The following is a 25,805-nucleotide window of genomic DNA, read 5'->3' as shown; positions in this document are numbered from 1 at the left end:
TGGCTGTTGTGAATAGTACTGCTATGAAAAAGTGTGTGTAAGTATTTGTTTGAACACCTATTTTCAGTTCATTTGGGGTATGTACCCAGGAGCGGAATTGCTGGGACTCAGATGGTAATTCTATGTTTAACTTTACAAAGAATAGCCAAATTGTTTTCTATAGCAGTATCATTTTGTATCCCCACCAGCAATGCATGAGGGTTCTAATTTCGCCACATCTTGATTAACACTTACTATTTTCTATTTTTTCTTAATTCTAGTCATCTTATTGGGTGTGAAGTGGTATCTCATTGTGCTTTTGATTTGCATTTCCCTCATGACTAATGAGTATCTTTTCATATGCTCATTGGCCATTTGTGTATCTTCTTTAGAAAAATGTCTATTTAAGTCCTTTGCTCATTTGAAAACTGAGTTGCCTTTTTGTTATTGGGTTATAGGAGTTCTTTATATATTCTGAATACTAGACCCTTTTCAGATATATGATTTGCAAATCTTTTCTCCTATTCTGTGAGTTATCTTTTCACTTCCTTGGTAGTGTTCTTTGATGCACAAGTTTTCAATTTATCCAATTTATCTGTTTTTTTAAAAAAATTGTTATTTGAAAAAAAAAATTGTTGCTTGTGCTTTTGGTGTTACATGGAATTTGAGATTTTATCATCTGGACAAGATCAGTGGATAGGGAGAAAGAGGGATCTGAGGGGAAAGAGAATAGGAATGGCTTGAGGTCTCTGTATCTAGTTCAACCAGAAGATCTGAGCACTTATCTACTTTATATAAGGTTCCCCAGCTTAAATATATGTATAATCAATAGATTAGAACCACTAGGTTGTGCTTCTCAAGCCTTAACCACTGAACATTAGTTGGAAACCTCAGTGTGTCAGGTTGTTCTGAAAACTAGTTTAAATGGTATATATAATGATTAGAACTTAATGCTTTCTGGTTTCAATTCAATTTTACTTGTGATAAAAAACAATACATTTTTGTAAAAACATGCAATGCTTCTTTTGCTCAGTTTGCCACACTTTTGGGGAGTCAGTCTACTGACTACTGTCTACCTGGTGGCAGCTCATCCACACTGAAGGACTATTCCATGGAAAAGATAGCTAAGCTCATGGACACTAGCCTTGGTAATAGGCGCTGCATTTGCCTACGACCACACAGCAAGTGAGAGTATGAAACTGGGTGTCCTCCTTTCCAATCTAAGGCTCCGTCCCCTAGGCCACGCCTTCAAAGTAAATTCAGATCAACCATGTATTCGTCTCTCTTGATTGACACTACTATTCCTACTAACTGCCATCATTTTGGGAAGCTGTCTATATGCCAGGCATTGTGTTGAAAGTCTTTACATCCAACGTTCCCAACAACCCAAGAAGCGGTTCCATTATTGTGCTCATTTTATTACTGAAGAAACTAGACTCAGGTGGATAACTTGTTCAAGATCACGCCTACAGTAAATGTCAGAGCTAGGACTTACTGTAGGTCTGACTCCAAAACCCATATTCGGAACCAATATGCAACACTATTATTTTAAAGATGACCAGGTCCTAAACAATGAGCTCTGTACCCACCTTTCTCCCAGGCTACCAGCCAACAGACGTGCCCGGCCCCCACGAGCGCTGACTGCCCGCGGCCCCCCTTCCGCAGGGTCGTCCTCCAATGCGCAGGCGCGCTCCCTCGCCGTGGCGCCTGCGCGGAGCCGGTGCCGGCCCTGCCGCGGGGCGTGGGAACGCTGCGGGGCGCCAGAGCGCGTGCGCTGTGCTGGGGCCACGGTTGTCAGAACCGGAGATGGCAGCGGCGGAGGGGACTTCTCCGGCACCGGCCGTTTCAGAACAGCCAGCTGAGCTGACTGCCTCGGTGCGGGCGAGCATCGAGCGGAAGCGGCAGCGGGCACTGATGCTGCGCCAGGCCCGGCTGGCGGCCCGGCCCTACCCGACGACGGAGGTGGCGGCTGGCGGAGGTTTGGGCCCTGGCGGCGCCTGCCCCTTCCTTCTCCCGCGGGCCAGGCGGTGCCGCGTCCGGAGTGTGGCGTCTACGCCTCCGGACTCCCGGCCCCGGCTTTCCTCCCTGCGCCCGGGCGGTCCAGCTGCGGTCTTTAGCTTGGGGGTGCAGCCCGCCTCTCCGTCTGGACGTGCCCACTGGTGCCCGCAGCTCGCCCTGTCTGAGCTTTCCCGATAGCCTCCACCATTCCCAGAGATGGTCCTTGTGGACCACTTGCCGACCTGTAACCCATTTCAGCAATCTGCCCCCGCCTCTTCCTGCGTCCTCAGAGGGCCTATTCCGGCGCCAGCACAACGCCTGCTACGCGCGAGGCACCACGAGCGGCAGAGGGACAGTAGCGAGCGCCTTCGCGGGGCTAACAGGGCAGCATCTGCTGGGCTTCATAGGTTGGATTCTCGGAGCTGACCTGGAAAGTCAGGGCAGGGTTTGGTATCCGTGTTAGTGAGGTGGTCATTGCGGACAAGAAAAAAGGGGTTTGCTTAGGTCCATCTCAGTAAGTGCACAGGCTAAGCAGGACTCGGGGTCATCCGACACTGCGTTCAGGGCCTTTCCTCGCCACCCGCTGCCTCTGCTACACCGGGCATCTCTCCTACCCTTAGGAAGAAAGGCTGTTATTGTCGGGATTTCATCTTCCTCCTTTCTTAGGGCAGCCCTTCGCTGCGTATCGCTGTGTATGTATTAATATGTGTAATTCTCCACTGTGGTCAAATAATAATCTTCCCAGGATGCCTAAAATATAGTTTGGGCCTTCAGGGCTAGCTCTATAGGGTGAAGTACATGTGTTCCTAAAGCTAATCCCATACTGTGTGAGTAGTTGAGCACAGTTTAAAGCTGGGTTATCTACTATCCTTTTGCATCAGTCAGAAGTAAGGAAGAGTGACGAGCCTGAGTCTGACTGCATGTCTTGATAGTCATACACTGAATCTGCAAATTCCAGCCACCTTTAATAATTCTGGTCTTCTCCTTATTGCTTCTGTGTGTGTTTTAATTCCTTTTCCAGCTTGAGGCATTCTAGAGTCAGGAGAAAAAGTTGTTCATTTGCATTTATTAATATTTATGATTCTATAAAGGATTCTAGATCTGTACAGACAGTCCCCAACTTACAGTGATTTGACTTAGGATGGTGTGAATGCTATTCAGTAGAAGCCATCCTTTGAATTTTGGTCTTTTCCTGGGCTAGCGATACGTAGTACTCTACCCTTGGGATGCTGAGCCACAGTGCCCTGCTAGCCACGTGATCATGTGGGTAAACAACTGATACTCTATAGTATTAAATGCATTTTCTTTTTTTAATGTTGTAAACATTAAAAATACTATAGAGCAGAGACGTGTATTCAAAAAACACAGTCATAAACAGAGACAAAATGTATTGGATGAAAAAAAAGACAGTGGGCATTTGGGAAGGGAAGATAGTGGAAAACTAACACATCATTAAATGAATTTTTGACTTAAAAAATTTTCTATTTATGATAGGTTTCTCTGGATGTAACCCCATTATAAACTGAGGAGCATCTGTACTAAATGGATGTAGAATGGATGCAAAATAGAGCATAAACTAGTATTAAACTTCTGGTCATGGAAAGCAAGGTAGAATGACTATTCTGTAAGATTTCTTAGGCAGTGAAAATGCAACCAATTTCTGAATATTAATTTTGTGTCCTGATACTTTACTGAATCCATTTATTAGTTCTAATAGTTTTTTTGGTGGAATCTTAAGGTTCTCTCTATATAGTATCATGTCATCTGTGAATAATGACAATTTTACTTCTTACTTTTCAATTTGGATGGCTTTTATTTCTTGTCTGACTGCGGTGGCTGGGACTTCTAGTACTATGTTGAATAAAAGTGAAAGTGGCTTGTTCCTGATCTTAAAGAAAAAGCTTTCAGCTTTTCACTATTGAGTATGATGTTAGCTGTGGGTTTGTCATATATGGCCTTTATTATGTTGAGGTATTTTCCCTCTATTCCCACTTTGCTGAGAGTTTTTATCATAAATGGGTGTTGGATTTTGTCAAATGCTTTTTCTGCATCTATTGATATGATCCTATGATTTTTATACTTCATTTTGTTTATATAGTTTATCACATTAATTGATTTGCAAATATTGAACCAACCTTGCATGCCAGGAATAAATCCCACTTAATCATGGTGTATGAACTTTTTAATGTACTGCTGAATTTGGTTTGCTAATACTTTGTTGAGGATTTTTGCATCTATGTTGTTCATCAGGGATGTTGGGCTTTTTTTTTTTTTTTTCCATTGTCTCTGGTTTTGGTATCAGGGTAATGCTGGCCTTGTAAATGAGTTTGGGAGCCTTCCCTCCTTTTCAGTTTTTTGGAATGTTTGGTAAAATTTACCTGTGAAGTCATTTGGTCCAGGGCTTTTGTTTGTTGGGAGTTTTTTGATTACTGATTCAATTTTGTTAGCAGTTACTGGTCTGTTGAGATTTTCTGTTACTTGCTGATTCAGCCTTGGAAGATTGTATGTCTAGCAATTTATCCATTTCTTCCAGTTTGTCCAATTTGTCAGCATATAGTTGTTCTAGTGTTTCCTTATAATTCTTTGTATACCTGTAGTGTCAGTTGTCATATCTCTTTTATTTCTTATTTTATTTTGGCCCTCTCTCTTTTCTTCTTGAGTCTGGCTAAAGGTTTATTAATTTTCTTTGTCTTTTCAGAGAACCATCTCTTGCTTTTGTTGATCTCTTCTATTGTCTTTTTAGACTCTATTTTTGTTTCTACTGATCTTTATTATCTCCTTCCTTTTACAGACTTTGGGCTTTCTTCTTTTTCTAGTTCCTTCAGGTATAAGGTTAGATTGTTTATTTGATATTATTTTTTATTTCTTGAGGTAGGCCTGTATTGCTATAAATTTCCTCTTAGAACTGCTTTAGCTGTGTCCCATAGATTTTGGGCTGTCGTGTTTTCATTTGCCTCAAGGTATCTTTTGATTTTCTCCTTAATTGCATTGTTAATGCATTCATTGTTTAGTAGCATGTTATTTAGCCTCCATGTGTTTTTGTGTTTTTCAGTTTTTTTTTCTTGTAATTGATTTCCAATTTCATACCATTATGATCAGAGAAGATGCTTGGTATGATTTCAATTTACTGAGATTTATTTTGTGGCCTAACGTGGTCTATCCTAGACAATGTTCCATGTGCACTTGAATATACTGCTGCTTTTTGGTGAAATCTCCTAAAATTATCAATTAAGTCCATCTGGTCTTATGTGTCATTTAATGTCACTCTTTCCTTGTTGGTGGGAATATAGTGATATTTTATTATGGTTTTAATTTGTATTTTCCCAGTGACCAATGATGATAACTTTTTCATGTGTTTACTAGCTATTTGGATACCCTCATTTGTGCAGTCCCTATTCAGGTCTTTTGCCTTTTTTTTCTTTCAGTTGGGTAATTTGTCTTTTATTGATTTATAGGATTTCATTACATGTTCTGGATGTGAGTCCTTTGTCAGATGTGCATCTTGCAAATAGCTTCTCTCAGTCTGCATCCTGTCTTTTCACTCTCCTACTGGTCTTTTGATGAATAGAGCTTCTTTTAATCAAGACCACTTTAGTAATTATTTTCTCCAATGGTTAGTACGTTAGGCCACTAAGAAAGTTTTAGCTATCTCAAGTTCATGAAGTTATTCTCTTGTGTTTTTTTTTTTTTCTGGAAGCATTGTTGTTTCACATTCAAGATTATGATCCATTAAAAAATGTTTTTTGGTGTATATTGCATGAAGTAGGGTTAAAGTTCCTTTATTGAAAAGACCGTTTTTTCCTCACTGTTTTGTAGTGTCACTTTTGTCATAAATCAGTGTCATTTACTGAAAAGATTATTATTATTATTATTATTTTTTTTTTTTTATCACAGAATTGCCTTGGAGCATTTGCTGTAAATTAAATGAATGACCAAACATGTGTAGGTCTATTTCAAGACTCTCTCCTATTCCATTGATCTCTTTGTTTGTCTTTGTGTCAGTATCACACTGTCTTAATTTATAGTAAATAGCTTTATAGTAAATCTTTAAAACCTCCAATTATTACATATAAATGTCAGAATCAGCTTGTCAGCTCCCACCTCAAGGCCCCCCTCACCCTTACCCCTCCAACTACTGAGGTTTTGACTGGGATCATATTGAATAGATACATTTGGGGAGGCTGAGATCTTTACAATATTGAGGCTTCCCATCTGCACATGGTACATTTCTCCATTTATTTAGGTCTTTGATTTCTCTTAGCGGTGTTTTCAGTGTAGAGGTTTTATACATCTCTTCCTAGGTGTTATTTCTTAATTCTAATTGTAGATTCCAATGGATATTCCACATGCATAATCATATATTTGTGAATAGAGACTGTTTTATTTATTTCCATCCTTGATGCTTGTTTTGTTTTCTTACCATAGTGCACTAGCTGGCACCTTCAGTATAATGTTGAATGGAAATGTAATAGTGGACAGTCCTTGTCCTGTTTGATATATATTAAATTTAGTGAAAGTCCCTGTTTATACACAAGGGATCATATGGGCTTACCTCGTTCAATTATTGACCACTTTTACTTATTTTTTGTAGTCATGGCTAATGTAAAAGCAGCCCCAAAGACAATTGACACAGGAGGAGGCTTCTTTCTGGAAGAGGAAGAAGAAGAAGAACATACAATTGGAAAAGTTGTTCATCAACCAGGTAAAGTATATTTTCAAAAAATAGGTACCTAGGTTGTTCATTTTGAGTAACATGCATAATTCTTTGCAAATTGATGTTAATTTGCCACACTTATTTTAGTTAGTGAGCAGGTTAGCTTTATAAAAGTGATAAAGTTTAGAAGTTTTGCTGGTAGGATAAAAATTAAACAGATTTGGCAATGATGAATTTAACTTGTGTTTTGTGTATAGTAATCCCTCACTTATTAACACTGTTGATAGGTTCTGCAACTTTAAGTGAAATGAGATAAAACAAAACCAATTTTACCATAGGCTAATTGATATAAATAAGAGTTAAGTTCCTCTGGCATTTCATCAATGTTATAATGAAATGACTTTGAACAAAATTTTATTCAAGGACCTGCTGTACTTAGGGTTAACACTCGCTGTTGTTTTATGATGGGCAGAGACAGCTAATATATTGACTGATAGAATATATACTCAAAATTATCTAGATAGGCTGAAACGAGAGGCTAGAACCCAGGCTGAAATGAGAGGCTAGAACCTAATAGATAAAATTTAGGACATTGTTTTATGTTTGGAGGGAAAAAAGTGGTTTACAAAGTATATGATAGGTTGACCTGGAATAAAAAAAGAATGTAATTCTATCATCTAAGGTTAAAGTTTTGGTAAATCACACATGTATATATACAGAGGGTGCCAAAAAAATGTATATACATTTTAAGAAAGGAAAAAATTGTATTAAAATTACACCGATAGTAACCACTTTGAGCAGTTCTTGTAATTGCAGACCACTAATTTACACCATACACAAAAATTAACTCAAAATGGATTAAAGACTTGGATGTAAGACTTGAAACCACAAAACTTCTGGAAGAAAACATAGGCAATAAGTTTCTTGACATAGGTCTTGATGATGATTTTTTGGATTTGACACCAAAAGCAAAAGCAGTGAAAGAAAAAGCTAAACAAGTGGGAACACATCAAATAAAAAGCTTCTGCACAGCAAAGGAAACCATCAATAAAATGAAAAGGCATCCTACTAAATGGGCAAAAATATTTGGAAGTCATAAATCTGATAAGGGGTTAATATCCAAAATATATAAAGAATTCATACAACCTAAGAGCAAACCACCCCCCCCCCAAAAATACAAATCCAATTAAAAAGTGGGCACAGGATTTAAATAGATATTTTTCTAAGGAAGACAGATGGCCAACAGATAAATGAAAAGATACTCAACATCACTAGTCATCAGGGAAATGCAGATCAAACCACAATGAGATATGAGGTCTAACAATTAAGTTTGTGAACTCATCCTAGAAAAAATACTACATACCTCATTGTTGAATATCACTATGGTCACCTTCGAAGTACTCCCCTTGGGAAGCTATGCACTGACGCCAGGGCCTAGTCCACCCTTCAAAGCAATTTTGGAACTCTTTTTCTGGAATGGCCATCAGAGCTGTCGTCATATTACCTTTGATGTCCTGAATGTCATCAAAATGTCTTCAATATTTTCTTTATCTTCGGATAAAGAAAGAAGTCACTGGGGGCCAGATCAGGTAAGTAGGGAGGGTGTTCCAATACAGTTATTTGTTTACTGGCTAAAAACTTCCTCACAGACAGTGCCGTGCGAGCTGGTGCATTGTCGTGATGCAGGAGCCATGAATTGTTGGGGAAAAGTTCAGGTCATCTAACTGTTTCACGCAGCCTTCTCAGCACTTCCACATAGTAAACTTGGTTAACTGTCCAGTTGGTACAAATTCATAATGAATAATCCCTCTGACATCAAAAAAAGTCAGCAACATCGGTGCACAAGTTTGCGAACTTAATTGTCAGATCTTCGTATATCAGTAATAAATAGATACATGAATGGGGGAGAGGGAAGGCTCTTCCTAGAGTAGACCGCCGTTCCAAATGGTAAATGTAAGGGGTGTGATGGAGTTGAAAAATTATTATGTGTATTTAAAATTTTCCATAATATATTTTATAAATAAAATGTATATAAAATTCTTCATAATTTTTAAAATTAGGAAAATGCATGCACATTTTATGGCTTTTGATTAATAATGCCATACAGTAGCCTCCTAATTGATATTTCTGAGTGCAGTTTCTCTCCATTCTAATACATTCAAGTAATCAATTTTTTGAAGATGTCTCTTTGAATATATTTTTAGTTTTTCCTTTTGTCTGTAGCTACGCCTCTCTAATATTTCATAAAGAAGAGTGATTTTGTTTTTTCTTGGCACTTGGAAATTAGTAGGAGTAAGGGGTTGGTGGAATAGTGACTGACCTTATTGTGTTGGAAATAGATAAGGGAAGGCAGTGATAGGAATATGAACAAATCGTGAACAAATGACAACTCTATTTTTCCCCCACTAGCAGTTGTGGCAGTCTCAGAATTGGAGCTTGGCAGTAGCAATAAACCTAAAGACTTACTAGTAAAACTTTCAGAGTTGCTGAGAGAACCACTTCTACAGGATAAAAATCCTTAGCTAGTTATTTGAAGTCCTTAAAAAACCTAGCTGTACTCTACCTAGAGTAGTTTCTGTGCTGGGTGTCGAGGATGTATAATTGAATACAATCTCTGTTCTGGAGTTTACAATCTAGTGATTGAGAGATGAAGAGGAAGCCCTTTGCTCCGCGGGTAGGGGATGGAATGGAGGGACAGAAAAAGGTTCTCAGGGGAAAGCGAATTCTGGATTATCGCTTCTGTTTCCTTCCTCTTTTCTATGTTACGAGTCAAGGAGTGCAGGCGGGCAGCCTCTCAGAGCTGGGAACGGCCGGGTAATAGACTGTCCCCAAAGCCCCCAGAAGGGAACGTAGCCCTGCCAGCTCCTTGACTTTAGCCCACTGAGACCCATGTCAACATATACACTACAGATCTGTAAGATCCTAAATTTGTATTATTTTAGCCACTAAATTTGTGGTAGTGTGTTATAGCAGTAATACAAAACTAACACAAGTACTTCACATGTGGTTTGGGTTCGGAAATACTTGATGAATTGATAGTTTTCCCCCCTTATGTTATTTCCTTTTTTCCTTTTAAAATTTGTTTTAGATAAATGTAAGATGACTTAATCAAGCTTTAATTTTGTCTTATCTAAATGTATTTGTGTCAGGCCTGAAATACGTGTTGAGACGCTAATAAGATAGAGGAAAATGTATTGTTCTAGTCCTACAAAAGGAAACTTAAAAGATTAATGTTCTTTTCTTTAGGACCTGTTATGGAATTTGATTATGTGATATGTGAAGAATGTGGTAGAGACTTCATGGATTCTTATCTTATGAACCACTTTGATTTGGCGACTTGTGATAACTGCAGGTACATATTTCAGACAATGTTCTCCATTGCTAGAGTTTAATGTTTACATATATAGGCTTACGGCAAAACAATAATTGGATCCATTTGGATTTAATACTCATAGTAATTACGATTTTTATTTTGAGAGTTTCCTAATATTTCGATGGTTTCCATTTTGCCCAAGAAATACAGTAAATCAGTGCTTATCAGTTACAGTATTCCATATAGGAATACCCCAGCTCCTGCCATAGCTATGTCCTTTTCCTTTCTGCTGCCCTGCAGGTTTTTTCACCATCTCTCAGTGGCAGGTTCCTAACCCTTCTCTTCCTTCAGCCCCTAAGGATCCTCTTGTTTCTTATTTGTCTCGGTGTATGTTGACACCTTGGTCAGAGGACTGGGGCCCTCAGTGAGAGGAGGGAAGTGAAACTTCTCCAGCCATTCTGGTACTCTCAGAACACCTCTTTCCATTCCTTTTTTACTGTCCTGAACAGGCAGGGAAGGGAATAGATGAGGAAAAGTCACATTGTTCTGCCATTCATTTTCTTCTCCTCCTAGCGTTACCCTCTTCTTATATCACCGCAGAATAATTCTCCTCACTCCACTCTCCTGTCCCTGCTGTTTACGTTGGCCAAGTCCCGTGTTGGTGTCTTTCACACTTTAAGATCCTCTCTTGGATTCTTACTGAGCCTTCTTATCTGTTCCCTGCTGCCACTTCTTAGACCTACAGCCCTCCTCCTCACCTTCCTGGAGGACCTGCCTTTTCAGCATCCCTGCTGTAGACACTGGGAGCCATCACCATGGACTTATTGTTGAGTAGATTCCTTGGAAGATAGAGAGAATGGGAGATGTTTCTGGTCTCGTGATCACGTCTATGACTGCAAGTGTTCTGGCACCGTTGGGATTGTTAACTATTCCCACTGACATTGTGTCACTGAGGCTCACAGTGAGTAGTATTAGCGCTCTCCTTCAAGTATAGATAGCTTTGGAAACTGATTAGCACTTATGATCTTGTTTCCATGAGAAAATGAAAGCAACTAATGTACCAATTTAAAGACAGTTGGGTGGTAGTTTGGAAAAAATACACTTTTTAAATTTAAACCTAATTAGGAACACAGTGCTCCATTCTGTTTCCTTTCAGCATCTCAAAGGTTATGATTTTAGTACAATGTAGTTTATACTTCCAAATTATTTAGCTTTCTTCAAGAGACTTCACTTTTAAGTCTCTTCCCTGACCTATACCTTCTCTTCAGCATTTACCATTTCAGTAAAACCAGCTTCATTCATTGGCTATTTCTCTACTATCCCATGTTTAATTCCAAACCTGTTTGGCTCTCTGTTCAAACCATATCCTGAATCCACCCACTTCTCATCCTCTCGCCCACCATTACCTCAGACCAGGCCACCATCAGCTCTTGCCTGGACCCCCGCAGTAGTAATCTTGTAACGGGTCTCTTGCCCCCACTTTTGCACCATTAGTCTCTTCTCCATACAGCATTTTACTCAAAACTCTTTAGTGGGTTCTAATCCATTTAGAAGAAAATTGTCTTCACCATTTTCTACCATTTCCACTGCCTATCTCTGATTTTCTCTCATCACCCTTCACCATCACTGAAGCAGCCTAGTCACGCCGGCCTGTTGCTGTGAGCTCCAGTTGCAAAGCACACTGCTGTCCTGGAACCTTTGCATTTGCTCTCCTCTCTGCTGGTCATGTTTTTTCACTAGCTACTCAGAATGTTCTCTGGCTTCTTAAGGGACCTAGTCACACACCCCTTACCAGTGGCCTTTTCTGATTAGCCAGTCTATCTGAAAATTTATATTCCTTTACTATACTTTATATTTCTTTATAGCACTTCTGTCTGTCACCATGTTTGTTTACTATCTTCTTTACTGAAATGTAAGCTTCACGCAAACAATGCTTTGTTTTATTCTTGGCTGTATTCCTCGTGCCTCGAACAATACCTGGCAGGTAGATGAGAAGAACTATGTAATTGACTATGTCTCCATTTTTACCTTGGCTTTGGAAAAGCTCAGAGCCAACTGGAAGCTGTGTTGGGGCAGCTGGACCTGTATATTCCTCGTAGCCTTCCCATCCTAACATTATGCTTTACTTCATATTTTCTTACTTATTGAGTCTTAGTTCTCATTTATATTTGCCGTACTCTTATAAGTCTTTTCAAATCCTTTGTGGAAAAGGGGGAATTTAAATAAGTAGAAAAGAAATTCTTAAAATGTTAAATGACATGGATTTGCAGCTAATATAGCTTCTCAGAATTAGTAAGAGTATTTTTCTGTTAGAATTTTTACGCTGTTAATTTGATCATGAGAATTGCAGGAGAAAGTATTTTATACGTTCCTTTTGGCATGCATGCCCCTAGGTTGTTGGACTATTTGAAAACTTAGTTTATTAAAAATAACATATATAATGGACTTAATTTTTTTCAGAGATGCTGATGATAAACACAAGCTTATAACTAAAACAGAAGCAAAACAAGAATACCTTCTGAACGACTGTGATTTAGAAAAAAGAGAACCAGCTCTTAAGTTTATTGTGAAGAAGAATCCTCATCATTCACAATGGGGTGATATGAAACTCTACTTAAAATTACAGGTCTCTAATAAGTTACATTCAGTCATTTTAAATGCTGGGGCAGGTGAAGTTTTGATAATAAACTAGTTATAATTAGTTTTGTTTTTGCTTACAGAGAGTTAAAAAGATCCTTTACATGTTGTTGCTTTGTATATGAGTCACAGTCTTACATAATGACATTTAATAACATGTTTTCTTGTTTTGCTTTTTGGTATGGCACTTTGGAGCAAATATATTACTATTGGGTGATATTAGAAGTACACTTGGGAAACTAAAAAAGCACAGAGTAAGAGTCAGACTGCATTTTCCTGCCCACGACCCTCATCCCCAGGTCTGCTATTGTGCCCAGGCTGGGTGCCTTGAGCCACAAACAGCTTCCTGTATCTAACCCAGAATGGTACAAATACAATATTCTTTTTGTGCCATTATGTAAAAAATATTGGGCGGCATTGCTTTAGAGCAATTTCAGTTAGAATAAACTAGAAAATCCTAGTATCTTCAAAATGAAATTAAGAAACCACATTGTTAAACCAAGTGTATGCTGAATTTCATTAAACATAAAACACTATTGATCACCATTATTTTATGTAACATTAAAAATAAAAAAGGGCTAATTAAACTGACCCAATGCTTCCTTACCACTAGGTGCTTTTATTTTATACTTACTAAAATGGTGCCATTAGACTTATTATAATTTTTTGCTATATATCATGCTTGTGCAGACATAAAAAGGAAAATGCAAGTACAACAGATTTATTAAGGTATTCCTAAACTTCTTTATACTCAGAGTCCAATTCTTCTGAACCACTTTTGATTCAGAGTTGTCAAGTACCATTAAGCACATTGGTGATGCCACATTTTCAGAGATGTTAAATTGTGGAAAATGTGGTATTTTAGAACTTTGGAAACAAGAATATGTCACTATTATGTTAAGAAATTTGAATTTGACTACATTGATTGTTATTTCAGTCTCAATGTATTGTGAGAACTATTCTGAGCATAATTTTTTGTGTGTATATTATTCTCCTAAATGTAAATAAACTGTATAAAGAGTAAAGACATATAATAGAGACTTTTTAGGTCATTCAGCTACTAAAGTTTTTTAAAAATGCATATTCTAAAGATTGGACGTTAGTTAATTGGAAGCTCTGATTGATTCAGGAGGAGATTATTAGTAGTGATTGATTTTCTGTGGTGGGAGATTTTTGGAGATTACCTCATACTTAGACCTGATGTGGCTAATTGGTCAGTAAATTTTTGGGGTGAGTTTGCTAAAACTCATCAAACCCACTGACTACATGTACGTCTGTTGATTCATGTGAAAAAGCTGAATGAATTAGAAACAATTATAGTCAGAGGACAACTTTTCTATTTATAATTGAATTTACATTTACTGAGGGTTTCTTTTCATAGGTTTAGATAGAGCTATTAATAGAGTAGTTTATCAATATTTAAAATATTAAATTTCAAGTAAATCTAAAATTATACTTGAGTTAGATCATTCTTTGGCGCGTATGGGTTTAATAATTAATTTTATAATATTTTACCACTCTGAATCACCACTCATTTAAATATGGATTCTGTGTTGTAGATTGTGAAGAGGGCTCTTGAAGTTTGGGGTAGTCAGGAAGCATTAGAAGAAGCTAAGGAAGTTCGACAGAAAAACCGAGAAAAAATGAAACAGAAGAAGTTTGATAAAAAAGTAAAAGGTAAGTGGCTACATTTACATCATAAAGGTTTGTGTCTGACTGCTTTGCAAAGCCCCTTTAACTAGGTTCCCAGTAGACTGGGATGTGTTCTGTCGTAGACTGAAGAAAAAAGACTTCAAGTTTGCCCTCAGCAGGTTGGTGTCAGTGGCTCTCAGCCCACGCCTCACAGTACTGCAATTCTGAAAACCATGTGAGCCCTCATGTAATGCGAGTCCTGTTGTTATACAGGGGCAGTGGTAACATGCGGGATGTATCCCGGGCTCAAAGATTTGGCCTCAGTTTAATCTTAAATGTAACCAGGGTTATAAAAAGTAAAAATATCCACCAACAAACCTCTCTAATTGCTTAAAATGAAAAAATCATGCCTAAGTCTTAGTTATCTAATTTAGCAGCTAGGAGGAACCTTCCAATGTAAGCTAGTCGAATCTCTTTTATTTTACATATGACTAGAAGACTTAGAAAGGTAGAGTGACCTGTTACCTGTTACATTAGAGAGTTGGAACTGGAACCTGGCTTTCATGAAGGAAAGTCTGCATTGGTACATTCATTCCTCCATACATTTCTCTGTCCATGTGACTATCCTTTCTTTCGTCCATCTATCTCTATTTGTCTATGCAGCCACCCATGTATGCATACGTGCGTCAGTCTGTTCATTCATCCATCTATCCATCCATGCATCCAATAGTAAGTAAATGTGAGCTGTGTTCCAGGTACTGTGCTAACAAATGCTGGAGTCACAGTTCATCAGAAGAGAAAGATCAGTGAACTTAAAATCATAAGAGTGTGATAAGTGCTATGATAGTGATGAGCATAGAGTGGAGCACTTCTTGCTGTATCACAAAATCTCTAAAATGAGCCTTAAAAAGTGGGCATAAATATTCTTCATACAGTAATTGTAGAGTCCCAAAGTGCTATAAAGTGTATAGAGATAGCATGTATTTTATGTATATACAGGAATATACATAGGCTAAATTGATCCATTTAAAATGAGTCTCTTAGCCATAATAAATAATTGTGCTTTTGTTTTTAGAATTTAGAAGGGGTTTTGGAGGGTGAATGAAGATAGCTCAGATGTCTTAAAAACAAACAAAACTTTTCATCACAGGAGTAATTCATTTGCAGTGCAGAAAAGTTAGAAAACTACAAAGAAGTTAGAAAACTACATAGAAATCCCATGATTGTTATTACCCGGAGGCAATCACTAGTAACATTTTAATGTCTGTTTTTCTAGTTCTTGTCTACGCATAGACACTTTAAAAATATTTTTTTATAAAAATGGAAACAGTTTGAAGTTTATCAGAAGTTTACCATGACAACCATCCTGATACACATCCTTATATAGGTTATAATTAATGTGTCAATTCCAGAATCAGAGGGTATTTCAATGGCTTTGTCAAGAGGTTTCCTATCTAAATTATGCCATGTAAGAGCATTTCCCAGAACTTCCCCAAATTAGCCAATGCTGTGTGACAGTCTTCAAAAATACCTGCAAGGGCCAGTTGAGAGGATTTGGAGACTTCTTTTGAATTTGGTCCTTTAATCTTTTCGATGTTCTATCATAGCCCTTTTCACTCTTCCAACATCAAGGAGAACCTTTAAGGATAAAGTAACAAAAGGCGTCTTAAGGGATATGAAAGAGGAGGGCATGTTTATAAACTAATTACATGTTAGTTTAAGGTTTTTGTTAACCCCCGTTACCTGAATCACCTCAATTCTTCCCTTTCTTTTCTGTCTCCTTAAACTCCTTTCCTGATGGTGTTTTAGTGTAGACGATAATATATGGATAAAGGAATTAGAAATTTGTATCTGCAAAGTGATGAAATATTTGAAAAAAGAGGACTATATGTAATGTTTTGCTTTGATACTATTTCTGCAGTTTGGTCAAGATGTCATCTAAGGTGACTAAATTTTCTTTTTTAAAAGATGACTAAATTTTTGTAATTTGACAAAGATTATGGCAGTTTCAGTTCATTATGCTTTTTCTTATAAAAATTCTATTAAGATAATCATATAGATTAAATATTAGAACAGAGCATTTTTTAAAAAGATTTGCACCATTTTCTTATATTTTAAAAATAAATATAAACTCAAATATAATTGGCGTTTTTCTTACTATATTCAATTGCTGTATTAATCACCAGATAAACTACTCTGGATTTTCCTCATCCTTGAAGAATCCGAATTTATCTTGAATTATTTCTTTGACCTCTTAAGACTGGTTTCTTTAATTCAGTTCATTTCTTGTTTGGATGAAGAATGTCTTTTGAGGAAATTTTTCCAAGTGGTTACATGAGTGGTATACCTTCCAACTCCCTACAAATCTAAGAATGTTTTTCTGTTTCTTTTGCATATGAAACAGTTGTATAAACATTACTCCATTGTCTTATCGTGTTTAATGTGCAGAGATCAGTGCAATGCCTTCTTTAATTATGGCTTCTTCTTGTTGATTTACTTTAGAAGTTGGTGGATATGTTCCTGTCCTCCTGACTAGGCCACAAAGGGCTGAGAGTGGAGTAGACACTTTATAAAGGTTAGAAACAAGGAGCTTACTATGCAGCTTGCTCAGAAGGCTCAGAACAGAGAGGAGTAGAAGCAAGTCTAAAGTTTTTTAGTAGAAAAGAAATTGGAACCTGGTTCCTCTTGGTCTTCTGATTTTGATCCACAAAGAAGCTCACACAAAATTTACTTCTTTATGGAAAGGTAAGAGATTACATTTACCTGCTTTTAGAGTATGATCTACCTTAGCAGTTTGAGAAATAACTGATCTTACTACAGAAAAAGATTACACATATAAATAGTATAAGCTACATATAAACATAGACAAGATCAAAGGACAAGAAAGAATATTGCCAGCAAATTCAAATTATTAATAGACCTTAGATCCAAGGAGGTAGAAGTAGAAATGATGGCATCACGGCTGTTCAGTTGTAGTGGATTTCAGAAAATGCAGTATGTGTTGGCCTTGATATTGGGCGGGAATTTTCAGTTGGTGCACATACACAGACTGTTTTGGGTTTGTTTGCCTCCTCTTCGCCAATAAGGTGGGGGTGAGGCTTTTCTTTAAAAAGTTATACTCATAGGGTGGCCGGTTAGCTCAACTGGTTAGAGCGCGTAGCACCAACGTTGCTGGTTCGATCCCCCATGGGCCACTGTGAGCTGTGCCCTCCTTTAAAAAAAAAAAGTTATACTCAGCTTTCTCGTTTAGTACTGGTAGAGGTTAGCCTTCTAAAATAAAGGAAAATTAACCTTCAACTTTTACTATGCACTTTCCCCCAAAAGAGGTGTGTGAGAAAATCTCATTTTGGGGCCCCTTCTAAGTTTGTGGACATGGTACATGCTGGGCCTGTGATTATATGTAATTTATGACTATTTTTGGACTTTGAGTTTCTCAGGGGAGTGTGAAGGACATTCCCTGTCACTCTGCTTCAGTGTATGGAGGACAAAATAAGCTCAAAGCTTCACATGTTGTTTTGTCATTTCCTTGTGATTTTTTTTTTCTAGTTAACAAGAGGCACCCTATATAAAAACTTCCTGTTCTCCCATCAAGTTTTTAAAAGTATCTGGTCTCCCTCTACTAGTTCTTACTTACATAAGTTTACCCATAAACAATATTGGGTTTCTTTGAATACGTAGCCTCTTTTGCAAAATTAAGATATTAAGCCAAATAAAACGAAAGGTTAAGAGTGGTATAAATTTTTCACTGCAATGAGGATTTAGGGGAAAACTTCTTTGGGTAAAAAGTATAATCAGCCCCTGAAGGTATCAGTAGCAAGACCAAACATTTTAATAAATTTCCAGGCGAGGTAGTCCATAGGTTTCTGTGTTCTGAAAGTCTAGGCCAGTGGGAGTAGGAGGCTGTAACATGGTAAACCACGGTTTTGTTTTCCAGCTTTAATTAGGCTTTCAGTGCCACTAGGCACAGCCCCGCCTGCCCCACCACCAAGGTTTCCTCCGCTCCCAGGCCTATCAGATCTTTTCCCACTCTTCTAAAGTCTCTGACTGTTCTGCCATCCTCTTCTCATTCTCAGCAGTAGGTGGTTGACCTCTACTTTCCAAAGTTTTAAGTTGCTTAAATGAAGTAATGTGAAAAATATGTTAATCCTGATTTAAACAAATTTTTATTTCACCAGATGTTGACAGTTTGTCACATACGCTTTTTTCTTTCTCACACATACATATTTTGCTGAACTATTTAAGAGTTACCTTCTGACACTGTGATTCTTATTCAGTATTTCAGCATGTCATCTCCTAAAAAGTTACATTTTTCTACATAATTAAAAAACAATGATCACACTCAATAAATTTAACAGTAATATAATCTACTATCTAGTATGTATCAATAGCTTTTCCCAGTTGTTCCAATGTCCTTTCTAGCTTTTCAGTTGTTGGATCCAGGGGCCAAGTAAGGGTGATGCATATCTGTAGTATCTTTCAGTTCCTCAGACTTTTTATCTTTCATGACATTGACATTTTTAAGAGTCCAGACCACCTGTTTTGTGGAATGTTCCTTCATTTGGATTTATTAGCAGCTTGTTTGCTCATGACTAGATTCAGGTCAAATATATTTCGTAGGAATACTTCCCTTGGATGATGTATCGAGTGTATCACATCAGGAGACATATCAGTTCTCTTCTAAGAGTCATGTCTGGTTTGATAGTTTGGGGAAGGCAGCGTCTGCCAGATTTCTCCATTGTAAAGGTACCCTTTTCCTTCTGTAATACTACCAAACCTGACGCTATGTGAACACCTCATTCCTTAAGTTTCACTCAGTTGTTTTAGCACACGGGGATGTTTCTTGCCTGAGTCAGTTATTATTAGGGAGGGTATAAATGGTGATTTTCTATTCTTGTTAACCTTTTATAATTACTTGGCATCTTTTGGAAAGAAGAGCTTTTCTTACTACCGTTTGGACTCATAGATTCTTATTCTCAAATTACTGTTCCAGTCCATTCTTATCATTACCCATTTTGATGCTCAAAATGTTTGGCCATTGGAAGCCCCTTCAAGCTAGCTCTTGTCTTTTTTGTTTTTATTTGTAAATAATTTCATACTTACATAAAATTGCATGAATAGTAGAAAGGACACCTATATATGCTTTACCCAGATTTACCTATTGTTAACACTTTATGCCATTTGCATTCTCTATACACACATTTTTTCCTGTACCATTTAACAGTAGGTTGCATATATATTTATCACCCTTTACCCCAAAATACTAGTTTGTATTTCTTAAGGAGTGTTCTCCTAAAAAATCAGAGTGTAATGTTAATATTTTTTTCTAACGTCATCCATATTCTAGTTTTGTTAGCTGACCCAATAATGCCCTGTATGATTTTTCATCCTAGTATGGGATCCAATCTATGATCAGATATGGCTTTAGGTACTAAGTCTAAATTTTTTTTATTCTAGACTATTCCTACAGCCTTTATATTTTATGACATTGACATTTTTTAAGTAGTCTCTTCCCTTCCTCCACCCTGACATTTTAGAAGTATGTTGTTCATTTGGGGCTTTTCTGATTTTTCTGATTGTTAGATTCAGGTTATGCATTTCAGGCTGGGGATAACATACAAATGAAGTATCTTTCTCAGGGCATCATATCTGGAGGTGTATGATGTCTATCTGCTCTCAATGGTGTTTTTTTGATTTGATAAGAAAAAAAATTGTAAGACCATGCAAATATCCCTTAACACTTCCCCCTAGAATTTGGCATCCATTCATCGATGGTTCCTGCCTGAACCAGTCTGAGTATGATGGTTGCAAAAATTTTCTAACTTCAGCATTCCCTCTGCATTTAACCAGTTGGAAGCCAGCATTCTGCAGCACCTGAATTTCCCCCAGTTGTTTAGTTTTGATATGGAGTCATTAATTCCTATTCTTCTCAATGTTATTGGTTCATTTCTGTCCTTAATTACCTTGGTCAAATTATCTCAGGTTTGCGCCAATGTATCTTCAGGCTAGCTCCTGGGTCCTTTGACATATCTTCATCATGTCTTCACAGGTACTTTCTGCGTTCTACACAAAATACACGTGTATTTATACATACCAGAGGTATGAAAAGCAACATACAGTTGTGAGGACTAAATGTGTTTATCAAGTGCTTAGAGCAGTCAGTGCCTGAAACAGCCCTGTTTGCTTATCCTCATGATCTAATAAAGGCTGAAAATACAAAGATTCAAGTAGTATTTTGGTATTTCTTATCATAGATCTAAAATGGAGTAAAGAAAATGTGTGATTACTTGGTTGACATTTACGGTTGGTATAAAAGGTAACTATCATCTCCCTTAGGTGGTGTTGCTGTGAAAGACAGTGCTGGACTGTGATTGGTCTGATTAGAAGAAATTAAAGTTAGTGTTGCTTTTTAGTCATTAAACTAGAAACTGAAGTTATTAGCTTATTAATTTCCAATTGACACTAAGCATTTGGTTTCTTCAGGTATTATGTATGCAATGTGAACTTAAAATGTGATTGACTTAGTTGCATTTCAAAGCATCCAATGTAACTCTTTTCTTTTTAAAATGGCATTTTAACATGATGTGGTGGGAAAAGTTCTAAACATTGGAACAGATGACCTGGGTTTACATGCTCTCTTTGCTCCATTTCCCTACCTGCAAAATAAAAACTATGATTCTTTCTAGCTTTTAATAGTCTGCGATCCATATTGTACTTTACAATAATTATTAGCAATTTCTCTCCTAAAACATTGCTCATTTTATAGGATAAATAATTTAATAGACTTAAGGTCAGTTGCATAAGCAGTTTTTCTAAGATGAACACATGAGCATAGTATCAGAGTTTTTGGCTTCCTAGTTATCTTGCAAGCAAAGCTTGACTTGCCTCTTAACTACTCAGAAGTAGTTCCTGACTTATATGGAACTTAAAAATACTTCTTGTCCTCAGTCACCCCAGCTTCTATCATCATTTGCTTGAATAAACTCTGTTCTTTTACTCATCTTTTTGTTTTGCTGCTCTCGAACCCACACACTCCGTTTCTGAATCTCCCTTTTCACACACCTTCAACAATGACATGAATGATTTCCCAGGCCAACCTAGAAAATAAGTTTGTATAATCAATTTCGATTTGTTAAAAAGTTAAAGTAACCACAATTGGTTTAAACTCCTCCCACCCCCAAAGGATTTTTCAGGATTCAACTGAATAGCACCACTGAAAAACTGCCTTTTGTTTCTTCTTAGAATTACGGCGAGCGGTAAGAAGCAGTATATGGAAAAGGGAGACAGTTGCTCACCAACATGAGTATGGCCCAGAAGAAAACCTAGAAGGTGACATGTACCGGAAGGCTTGTACTGTGTGCGGCCATGAACTGACGTATGAGAAAATGTGATTTTCAGTTAAAGGATCTGTTTTAGACTTTCATATTTCGATAAAGGAAATTTAGATTGGTCTTGTTCGAAATTCACACACACACACAGTCTTCATAGATGAATGAAACACTTGTATAAATAATGCTTTGGTAAGAAGTATGGATGTTATGGCTTAAGAGCAAATTTCATTTAAGGTCCAGCAGGTCTGGTTGTGGGCAAAATATTGGGTCGTTTTTTTCTGCAGCCGGGGAGGGAGCTGAGTGGCACAGCAGGTTTGAAAGTATTAGTTTAGAGCTAAAAGTGAGAAAGAAGAAACCAAGGCAAACCCTAGATTGCGTTAGGAGGAAGACCTTTTAGTAAAGGCAAAAGCTGGCTGAACTGGATTTTATCCCAAGAAACAACAGGGATGGTGGTAAACCCTGCACCCCAGAGGCTGGGTCAGGGTTCCTAGACTATTTCTGTCTCCAAGTCAGGGAGCAGGGTGCTACTGCTGGGACAGATCCTGACTAACAGCAGGAATAAACAGTGAGTGTGGGAGTCTGATCGTGTTTTTTGTATCTGGGGTTCACTACTATAGACCCTAATGTTAGTGTTTAGATAGACCTTTTCTAATCTGGATTAAAATGAAAAAAACAGCTACACTGTTTGTTGATCAGTGAAGATACTTACAGTAAGTTTATCGTAACTTGGTAACATTTACCGAGGGCTTACCATCTGCCAGGCAAACACTGTGCTAAGTGTCTTACAGGTATTCTCTTAATCCTGGGGAGGAGGACAACTTGCTTCTTTGATTGCTTAGCACTTGGAAAGAAGTGATAACCAACACCCTACATCACCCCAGACATCTGGGTCAAGTTTAGCTAGTGAAAATTTCCCCTCTTCTCCAAAGGATTACAAGGTAGTCACAGCTAGTAAGAGGAATTGATACCATGCGCTTGATTATAGGGTCTGTGCTTTTTTTTTCAAGTTAAGATAAACTGAGTATTTTCAAGTTATTCTTTGATATAACTTTATCCAATTGCTATGAATAGAAGAAAGAGGAAGTTTATACATTTTCATTTTTCTTTCTAGATCAATTCTTGGACCTTACGCTTAAAGAAAGGTAAAAGTCAAAACAAGTCAAACTCAGAGAGGCTTGAGACTATAAATAATTGTTCTCTATCCAGTACAGAAATGTTAAATATATGTATTTTTTTCACGTGCTATGCTAAATATTACAGCTCAATAAAAATTGATTCTGAACAGGCAGCAAGACCTTCTTGGCACCAAAAAAAAGCTTCCAGATCAATGAGAACAGAGTAACTACTAGGGGTTCAGGCTGCTGACTACAGCATCACTGCGTTGAGAGATAAGGAGCCCTTGAGCACATGGATGTAGGTTCAGATTCCACTTACTATCTGTGGACTCGGGTAAGTTACTCCATGGGGTTTTCATTTGTCAGATGTTATGAGGATTAAATAGCATGAATCTGTGGAACTTGGCACATACCAGCCACTTGTTAAATGAGCACAGATAGTCATCAAGACCAGTGTATAGATTTGTCTAGCTGAGGTACGCTTCTGTTCACTCCTTGCCTTCACCAATTTAAGACAATCCTGGCATCCAGATGTCAATGACAGCTGATCTACACTACCCAGGTTGGCGAGTTTTTTTCCTCATCTTTCATATTCTGGTACAATTATAAATTATACAGGTCACTACTTTCTAGGAAAAGCAAATAAACTTCATATGAACCACCCTCTGAATAGTCCTGGGAGGTTTACAATCAAGGAAAACAAAGTATATGTTCACTTTGACACAAGCATGGTAAATGGCAGTACAATTTAACAGAATGTTGATTTATTCCAAGGTAGGGTATACAGTGACATGCCATTCTTTTGTCTGTGTAAGCTTCATTAGAGGGGAAAGCAACTGCTGAACGTTTGCTCTTGTCCTTTGATTTCTTTAAAATTCGGTCTCCAGTTCAGTTTTTCCATAACCCAGCTACCAGACTGGGACAGAGCAAGGTCATACCAGTGAATGCTTGTTAGAAGCAACCACTGTGCATGAAGAGAGGCTCCCAGAGAAAGGATGTGAAAACCGAGAAATTCTAGAATTTGGATCAAGTTACATATCATTATTCAGACTTTGCAATACACGGAAGAACAATATAAACAAAAGAATATTTAACCAAGAACCTAGGTTTAAGTCCCCTTTCTGCTAAGAATTTGCTATGCAACCTTAATCTTGTGAATGAATAATTATTTGTTTTAAATGGTATAGTATTTAAAAATCCTAGGAATTCCCGCCTATAGAGGAGACTATAATTCTGTAGCCACTAAATTATGGTAAACCAGAGAGACCATATATTAATATGGATAATGCTTAATGTATCATAAACTTACGATGTAATTAAGTTAAAAAAGATATCTATGTTGTACAAATGCACAGAAATACTACCAGTTGTGGGGTTTTTCCTAAGGTTTAATGAAAAAACATCTAAAAATGCTAGAAATTTGGCATGTCAGATAATCCCTTGTATATAATTTTAAGATGCACTCCTCGTTATCTTAGTTAAGCCCCAGTACCATGTAGGAAACAGGCTCTGTAGAAACAAAATTCAAACCTACATCTAATTCCAAGTATAGTTTTAGCCAATTCAGCTACTCCTAGAGGTAGTGACCAGGGGCTCTAGACAACGGTTCCCAAACTTGTCTGTACACGGGGATCACCTGGGAGCCATAAGAAACACTGATGATGTCTGTGTCTCACCCCCAGATTGTGGATTAATTAAAAAATAACTTTAAAGATTCCCAGGTGATTTATGTTCAGACAAATTTGGGAACTGCTACTCTAACACTTAAAAAAAAACCCAAAAAACAAAAAACAAGTAGTATCTTAAAAAACACTTAAGAATTTTGAAAATTTCAAATGGACCTAAGTACACCTTCAGTAAGAAACCACCAGTTTTAAAGTAGACTGAGATGATAAATCATGAAATACCAAAGTTTAAAAAACATATTTTTAGTTTTATTTCAGCCATGTTAGGTTCTCCATCTGTGAAAAGCTATGCTACTTGATAATAAACCCACCAGTTCTATATACTACTTTGCCAGCTTGACCTCTAGTGTTTCACATACCTCAGTTAATCTTGTACGCCTTAAGGAGAAAAAATGTCAGAGAAAAGTTGTGTCTGTCACGTGTATAACAGAGCCTATGGTCATCATCACATTATCATCATTAGGGAATATTTGCTTTTTAGGGGCAGTTACAGGTAATCAATGCCATATTTTTCACTGTCCTCTCCATTTCCTTTAGTAAGTGAAAGGATGCTATAAGAAAGCAAGCATTTAAAACCATCAAAAATAAAACAAATTATTTTGAGATCTTTTTAAAAAATCTTGACATGAGGGGAAGGAGAGGACTTAGGCCTGCAGGGCACAGAACTGCTGGAACACAGCCAGGATATGCGGGTCTAACTCGGCAGTGAAGAGCAGGTTCTCCAGGGTCACCATGTACTGCTGGATTATTTGGTGATGCTGTGGACACAGAAAAGGGGGTGTCTGGGTCAGAAGAAAGCACACAGTCTTGCAGAACATTCCCCTCAGCAGCCCCGCAACATTATGCAATAATGGGAAGGCATAGGGAAAAGTGGTCATGCTGATGGGAATAAGGGCCCCTGAAAAGCCCCAACATTAAGAAAAGGTAGAGGAAAACAGGGTGTTCAGTAACTTTAAAAACAAATCCAGTTCTGAGCAGCTTCTATGAAATGCTTTAAGGTAAGCAGTGCCTGCTGCTACAACTACCTACCAGGTTAAGCTGGGTCTCCCCTAATGAAGACAGAACACACAAGTATGACTTTTTAAAAAGTAACCCAGATAGGGAATGACCTAGGAAGAGTTTAAAAGAAAGGGGGAAAGGTGCTATATGTTACAAATAAGAATAGAATAGCACAGTTGCTACTGTTAAGGATTAAATCCATGGTCCCTGAAATGTAAGAGAAAAATATGGAATCACTTCCTTTTATTTTTGGCTACAACATTAAAATATCTCTTTGCAAAAGAAAAAAAATTAACAGATCACTGGTTAATTCTCTAAGTATTCCACAAAATAAGAAACCCAAACTCCATTTTTGTTTATCTTTTAAAAATAGCTCATCTGACTTATTGAAAATATTAGTGACTTCTTGAGCATAAGTGGGAAAAAAGTGTCAGAAAATGAAATGATCTCTTCTATGTGCACCTT

At 37.6% G+C, this 25,805-nt stretch overlaps 2 protein-coding genes across 8 annotated transcripts in view; one reads left to right on the top strand and one right to left on the bottom strand.

Moving 5' to 3' along the window:
- Window positions 1-1,707: 1,707 nt before the first annotated feature.
- Window positions 1,708-25,103, top strand: XPA (XPA, DNA damage recognition and repair factor). 6 transcript variants are annotated; one of them, XR_013994439.1, is made up of 7 exons: window positions 1,714-1,957; window positions 6,569-6,679; window positions 9,878-9,983; window positions 12,405-12,570; window positions 14,141-14,258; window positions 16,716-16,958; window positions 21,453-24,422. XR_013994439.1 is itself a non-coding variant. In XM_081066496.1 (7 exons), the coding sequence occupies exons 1-6, from the start codon at window positions 1,786-1,788 to the stop codon at window positions 16,784-16,786; spliced, it is 744 nt and encodes a 247-aa protein (XP_080922622.1). In that variant the 5' UTR covers window positions 1,714-1,785; the 3' UTR covers window positions 16,787-16,788; window positions 21,453-21,544. The 6 variants fall into 6 exon arrangements, 5 of the variants coding, with proteins under 5 accessions (XP_080922624.1, XP_080922622.1, XP_080922621.1 ...); XM_081066496.1 differs by having other exon boundaries at window positions 16,716-16,788; window positions 21,453-21,544; XM_081066498.1 differs by lacking the exon at window positions 16,716-16,958 and having other exon boundaries at window positions 1,708-1,941; window positions 21,453-25,103.
- The window catches only part of NCBP1 (nuclear cap binding protein subunit 1), a 37,573-nt gene continuing 35,167 nt past the window's right edge, over window positions 23,400-25,805 (bottom strand). For both annotated transcript variants that reach the window (XM_081066475.1, XM_081066476.1), the window contains exon 23: window positions 23,400-25,099. In XM_081066475.1, coding sequence (XP_080922601.1) covers window positions 24,986-25,099 — 114 coding nt within the window. In that variant the 3' untranslated portion in view covers window positions 23,400-24,985. The remainder of the gene's footprint in view (window positions 25,100-25,805) is intronic.

The sequence above is a fragment of the Rhinolophus hipposideros genome (genome assembly GCF_964194185.1).
Source record: "Rhinolophus hipposideros genome assembly, chromosome: 11".
Classification (NCBI taxonomy): Eukaryota; Metazoa; Chordata; class Mammalia; order Chiroptera; family Rhinolophidae; genus Rhinolophus; species Rhinolophus hipposideros.
The sequence above is the reverse complement of the archived record's forward strand: the minus strand, read 5'-3'. Positions and strand labels throughout refer to the sequence as shown.

Coding starts and splice junctions, on each gene's coding strand:
- XPA (XM_081066495.1), top strand. CDS start 1,786: ATGGCAGCGGCGGAGGGGACTTCTCCGGCACCGGCCGTTTCAGAACAG. Junction 6,680..9,877: donor AAAAGTTGTTCATCAACCAG/GTAAAGTATATT, acceptor TCTTTTCTTTAG/GACCTGTTATGGAATTTGAT. Junction 12,571..14,140: donor AACTCTACTTAAAATTACAG/GTCTCTAATAAG, acceptor TCTGTGTTGTAG/ATTGTGAAGAGGGCTCTTGA.